Genomic DNA, 6,368 nt, shown 5'->3' with positions numbered 1-6,368 from the left:
AGTCGACTAAAGAGGACAAGGTGTGTTCTTAGGTACGATCTTCTGCTACCTTAACCATTACCCTGGTTAAGATTATTTTTTAGCATTTTTAGCGTTTCTTAAAGAAGAGAAGATGGAGGCCACAGAAAGGGAAAACACAGAGGACATTGAGACTCTCATGGAGGACATGGACTACATCCCTGGTCACTTCCACCTGGATCTAAATCTTAACTGTGATCCTACTGGGCCAGTGAAGCTGAGACATCGGGACACTTATTTAAGACAGGAAAGCCTGCGAGCTGAGCTAGAAGCAGAAGTTGGATATTTGCAATATGCTGTGCGAAATCTGTTGGGCCTGCTGGCTTTTAACCTGGAACAGCTGGACACTGCTGAGGAAATATTCAGGTGAATATTCACTGCCATCTTTTTTTTAAGGAAGAATATGCAGAAAATTCACTGAGTCAGAGGAAGGATATTAAATACACAGTGAATACATGATTTCTTCAGAGATCTTGACGGCATTTTCTTTTCTTTCTTTTGTTTTTGCTGCCTTGTGAAGGTTGTGAAGAAGGTTTATATGTGTAAAAAACATCATACACATTTTTATTTTAATTCAAGTAACTTAGCTCTCTGCAGACTTTAGACATTAAAATGGCGCTCGATTGTCCAATTTTTACTATTTATTGACACTTTTATTATCGTATGATTCAGCGACACATTTATGGTGCTGCAAGTTGAACCCATTTTTCTGCAAGCAACAGAAGACTGGTTTAATGCCAGCCAGAAATACAAAACTATGTGGTATTAGCTGCTATAACCCTTTGTGACAAGAGACAAGTCAAAAGTATCTTTAAGAAGAATTGGTAAATAATGAAAATCAGAAATACTCATTTGTCATATTAACACGTTAGCATTTGGCTGACAGCACTATTCACAGCTGCAGGTGACAGAAATGTCAGTTTCTGTCAATACATCCATCCATCCATCCATCCATCCATCCTTCCATCCATCCATCCATCCATCCATCCATCCATCCATCCATCCATCCATCCATCCATCATCAGTTGGGTGAAGGACAGACCACTTAGTCCTTTGAGTACTTAGTTTGAGTAGTAATCTAAAAATTAGTTTAGATTAAATATCTTTGCAAGTATGAGAACTTTGTTCATGTAAGCTATGTAAAATTTCACTTAAAGACTAAACAGGAGGTGTCATTCAACTGGCACAGCAATTGGCCAGGTAGTTTTACCTGGCCAGGTGTCTGTGTCCACCCCTATCGTAATGAATCAATCAGATCTATATTTTGAACATATAAGTAACAATAATGGACAAAAAAAACAACTAATAAAGGTGAAATCATTGAAAGCCATCCTATTCACATGGAGAAAAAAAATGCTGACCACTCCCAGTTCAAAACAGAGTGGGAGGAAGCAAATGCTTATTAATTCCTACCCCTAGCTAGTTCATCATACATGTCTGTTTTGATTATACAGTGTGAACACATATAAATAAATATATGAATACATACATCTTTATACATTGAACTTTAATTTTTCAACTATAACTATCCACAAGTATTCCTTTTTTAATATGTCACTATATACAATTATCAGTTCTTACTGCACAGTACAAGAAACAAGAAAATGAAGAAAAGATAATTATCCCATTGCAACATAGTCATAACTGCAGTAGCTGGTAATTCTATAGTTAAAATTCCAACTTCACTCACAGCTGCCATTTCTTATTTTTTTAGTTAGATGCTGTGTGAAATGTCTTTAAGTGCCTCCTGGATCTGATAGCTCTTTATGTTAATCTGGACCTGATTCTAAGCCCCACTGTCTGTGTGTTCTGGCCTTTCAGGGGCAATTGCAAAGAGGACCCTGGGAATCTGAATGCCTGGGCAAACCTGGGCTACGTGTATGACAAGCTGGGACGAGAACTGGATGCAGGGGAGTGTGTGGACAAAGTGTCCAACCTCATGGGCTTAGACGGCGGTGAGGCGTCTCAGGATGAGATCAGGATTATGGCTGCACGCTGCCTGGTCGAGCAGGCCTACGTCTTTCCGTACGATATAGAGCTGGACAGCGACGACGACTTGAGAGAGCGACTGAACACTGCACTGTCTTTTTACAACAGAGCCCTGCATTATGGGGGTGACCTGGTGAGAGATATGAATACTTTAAATAAAGAGACAACACATGGTTAACTGCCAAGAATCACATTGCAGAGTGTAAAGACAAAGCGGAGCACTGATATAATGACTGGTTAGATGGTGAGCATTCACATCATTCTAGCTTTTCTACTGGAATTAACTGAAGGAATATGACAATGCTCAAAAGATTACACACAGGAAGACAATGAGGCCATTTTACTTTGTTGTAGTCTAAAATCACAAATTTAGTAGCAGATAAGAGCTTTCAAATCACTGTTTCATGTTGTAGGGAGCATTTAAGTGGGGTATTACTTAACTTGTGGTGCTGTTTTTCAGATACCGATAGAGGAAAAACGAAGCTGGTATTTTAAAATGGCAACAATCTACATAAGGTACAGGGTGATATGATTTAGATTACTATCACCACACAGTGTGAAAATATTCAAGTTATTTTCTGTCTGCAGGCTGGACAACATAGTAAAGACCAAAGAGGATTCTGAGTACTCCAGACTTTCGCACTACAATAAAGGACTCCAGTTTCTGAAAGAAACACTGGAATCTGAGAAAACACAGCACAAAGGTAAACATGTGACAGTATTGTATTGAAATTAATCCACAGTTCTTACAGATGTTCAAGTTTCAGTACAGCAAAAAAAATCAAAATTAAAGGTGTTCATGAAGACTGGCCACACCAGACTCTAATAATCAGAGATTGATTATAAATGTATTAGTTTGTGCAAAATTTTGCAAAAAGGTGTTTGTATTTAAAATCTGATTATACAAACTAACTAAAGACAGATCAATACAGTCATGATAAATGCTTTCAGTCATGGAGTCAGAGAGAAAAAAGAAATACAAATCTGTTCCGCATGTGGTCCTTAAAGGTCTCAGATTAAAACTACAACACACAACATATTAGATCATGACATTATATATTTCTAAAAGAACGTCTACAATGATCTTACACAACCAATTCTGTCTACGCGTCAGTCTGAAGAGGTCATTCCCAAACAATTTGGAAAGTCAAAGTCAATCATTGCACAAGGGAAAGATTATTATCAAGAGAAAAACATTCAACATAGTCCCAACAGTCTCATTATGATTATTATGATTATTATCATTATCATATTATCATTATTATTATTGATTGCAAGTCGGTGAAGGTGTATTATCCATATCAATGAGCTACTAGTTTTTGTTGCTGAAATCATTTTGTTAAAACTACAGGCCAGTTCGTTTGTCTATTTCCTCAAGTACATGCTATTTACAAAAAATAAAAGCTGAAAAACCAAATCTTCTCGTCTCTCCCATCAGCTCTAGCTTGGTGTTATGTCGGCATCATGTTAGAAAGGAAGAAGGAGTTTTCCCCTGTGCCCATGTCCATACACGACTGCGGTTTCTCGGCTTCGGATCCTCTGTCCTGTTATGGAACTGTGAGTTAACTCATGCACCTCTCACCAAGCTGGGAAAAAAACAATTACTTTCCCTCAAACTGTTAGGACTAAACCTCTGCAATCAGCCTGTCATCTGACTTTTGTTAGCGATAAAGTATCTGAATTTCAGGAGTGGGGCCTCGCCTCCGAACACGCTCCTTCAGGTTCTTACCTATATATGTTCCCCCAGTTCTACAAGCTGTTCGTTTTTGTGCCCCTCCCTCGCTCCCCTTTTCAATTCTTTCACTTCTTCACTTCTATTTAGTACACGGTGATCTTCCAGGCCCGGGAGCCGCTGCCAGTCCTCTCCGAGGCCTTCCCCAAACTTCAGCTCAATTCATGTTTAAGCCATTCACCTTTATCTGCTAAAATGCTGTCAAACCTAAAATGAGGGCCAGTGAGTGAAATGCTTTTTATTTGAGACTTTTCAGTTCAAAAGATTGAAAAATATGTATCTAACTAGGACAACAGAAGGTTTTTTTCAGCTAAAAACTGCTGAACAAGTCATTAACTCACTCACTTACTAATTGCTCATTTGGTTTAACAATGAGCGACAGACTGGCGACCTGTCCAGGGTGTACCCCGCCTCTCACCCTATGACAGCTGGGATAGGCTCCAGACCCTGAAAAGGATAAGCAGAAGCGAATGGATGGATGGGTTTAAGAAATACTGCTGCACTGTTCCCTTTTAAGATGAGATAATAACAGCTCTGTCTGTGTTTCCAGGCCATAAATATGGCCAGTGACGATGCATTTATCCTGAACCTTCTGGCCAGAGTCTTCTCTCTGCTGGGTAAACATGAAATGGCTACAGGGATCTGCAATATGGCCCTAAATGTGCTGCCAGATCCAGAACTCAACTGGCAGGCTCACTGCACCCGTGCCAAGGTACTGTAGCTACGACTAATCAAGTCAGTTGCTATGACAGCTCCTTTTAAGGCCAGAATAGCTGTATTAGTTTAAAGTGGCTAGTACATGTAAAAAGTTTACATATTTGGACAACATGTTCTCTGTGTAGATCAATATAATCCTGTACATGGGGGACCTCGAGAAGGCAAAGTTTGGTGATGGTGGAATCCCAGACCGACAGAAGCTAATTGAAGCTAGAAAAGACTTAGACAAAGTACTCGGTGTACGCCCCTGTCTTCGAACACATTTGGAGATGGCACAGGTAAAAGCATAACGTGCAAAGCTGGTCAAATTCTGTGTTTCATGTCCCAACAAGGCTTTCAAGTTGATCTTTTTCATTTCAGGTATACTACTACATGGGTGTAGATGCACTCCAGGAGAGCCTTTTGGTGGATGAGAGTGCAATAAATAGTGCCCTGGTGAGTTTGTCTCACGCTCTGAAGTTTGAGCTGGGAGACTGCTTACCGGAACTTCATGTGCTCAGAGGACGCTGCCTCCTCGTGAAAGGCGAGGAGCAGAACGCCGTAGACTGCTTCAAAAAAGCTCTGGAGTTAGAGAAACAAGGGGGCAGAGACACCACAGCCCTGCGCTGCCTCTTACAGGCTCTCCTGACTCTGTTCATGCAGGGACACCCTGACCCTGGCATTGTCATCACTCAGCTGGAAATGTGGGTGCTCAAGGCAGAGGAGCTGTACTCTCAGGACATAGTGAAGGCTGAGCTGAGGTACCTTTATACGACACACACGGCAGAGGTTACAGAGTTATCGAGGGTTCTGATCAAGACAGGACGCCTGGACCTAGTGAGGAGGCTGCTGGATACAGTGGTGCCTGAACAGCTGGCTAAAAAGAGATCACTGGTCCTTAGGTCGGTCTCATTAAAATGATGCAAAGATATGGCTTGAACAGTTATTAAAGAATGACTTAACATCATTTCATGTATTTAAATAAACAGCTCTTACTAAGTGCTGCCTATACAGCATTTACAGGATGTTTTCTCCAAACTGTGATTAATCTATCGTTCTGTTTTTTGTAAGATAATAGCTGTAAGGTATCATATTTTTTGGAGTGCTTCGCAAACTGAGTAGTTTTACATCTTAAGCAGTCTTACTGCTATTGCAAAACCCACACACTGTCCCACTACCTCTCACTTAGTAGATGTTTTACCACTAATGACCTGCAGATGGGGGTATATACCATAAGATTGTTGAACCAAAAACAGAGTTGGCAACAATGTATTGTGAGCCTTTGAGAAGTGTGATGTAAGTGTTTATAGGACATTTAAAATTGCATTTAATAAAATAATTACTTTTGGAACACTTAATACACCAACTCTTGCAGATGTGGAATCTCACAGGTTTGAGGGGGTACAAGCATTTAGTTGACACAGTGATTGTTGATATTTTCCTTAATTTAAATACATGTCTATTAATTTGTAGTTAAATGAATAAGTTATGATGACATATACAAAGCAAACCTGTTGCTTCATCCTGCTGCAATTTGAAGGATAAAATCACACAGAAATGTATGTTGGGACTCTGTATTTTTTATACTAACATATACGCAAGCCTTAGTTACCGTTAAGGAAAGTACAGCTGGTTTAAGGGTTTTCTTTCCCCAATATTTGAAAGGTACATTTCTAAATTAGGGGTGTAATCTTCTGTACTTAAAAATACTTACCGGAAAGTACAGTAGAAAGTGAAAATAAAATGAAAGTAAGAGTCTGGAAAGAAGATTATTGGAAAGATTATTTTTGCCAAAGTTTTTTTTTTTTTTTAAAAAAGATACAAATTAGTAAAACCTTTATATATGGTTTTTTTTTCTTTTTTGTCTTGCCAAGGATATCAAAATGAGTCGAGTGTGAAGGTGAGTGATTGCAAAAGCAGCTGAAGCAGTTTC

The 6,368-nt window shown here is 39.4% G+C and overlaps 1 protein-coding gene across 1 annotated transcript; it reads left to right on the top strand.

Annotated features, from left to right (window-relative positions):
- On the top strand, positions 1–5,997 carry ttc22 (tetratricopeptide repeat domain 22). The gene is made up of 8 exons (XM_012924003.3): positions 1–384; positions 1,840–2,140; positions 2,468–2,523; positions 2,596–2,711; positions 3,446–3,564; positions 4,290–4,451; positions 4,582–4,734; positions 4,817–5,997. The coding sequence occupies exons 1-8, from the start codon at positions 113–115 to the stop codon at positions 5,354–5,356; spliced, it is 1,719 nt and encodes a 572-aa protein (XP_012779457.3). The 5' UTR covers positions 1–112; the 3' UTR covers positions 5,357–5,997.
- Positions 5,998–6,368: the final 371 nt, after the last annotated feature.

The sequence above is a fragment of the Maylandia zebra genome, linkage group LG17 (genome assembly GCF_041146795.1).
Source record: "Maylandia zebra isolate NMK-2024a linkage group LG17, Mzebra_GT3a, whole genome shotgun sequence".
NCBI classification, from domain to species: Eukaryota; Metazoa; Chordata; class Actinopteri; order Cichliformes; family Cichlidae; genus Maylandia; species Maylandia zebra.
The sequence above is the reverse complement of the archived record's forward strand: the minus strand, read 5'-3'. Positions and strand labels throughout refer to the sequence as shown.

Coding starts and splice junctions, on each gene's coding strand:
- ttc22 (XM_012924003.3), top strand. CDS start 113: ATGGAGGCCACAGAAAGGGAAAACACAGAGGACATTGAGACTCTCATG. Junction 385..1,839: donor ACTGCTGAGGAAATATTCAG/GTGAATATTCAC, acceptor CTGGCCTTTCAG/GGGCAATTGCAAAGAGGACC. Junction 2,141..2,467: donor TGCATTATGGGGGTGACCTG/GTGAGAGATATG, acceptor GCTGTTTTTCAG/ATACCGATAGAGGAAAAACG.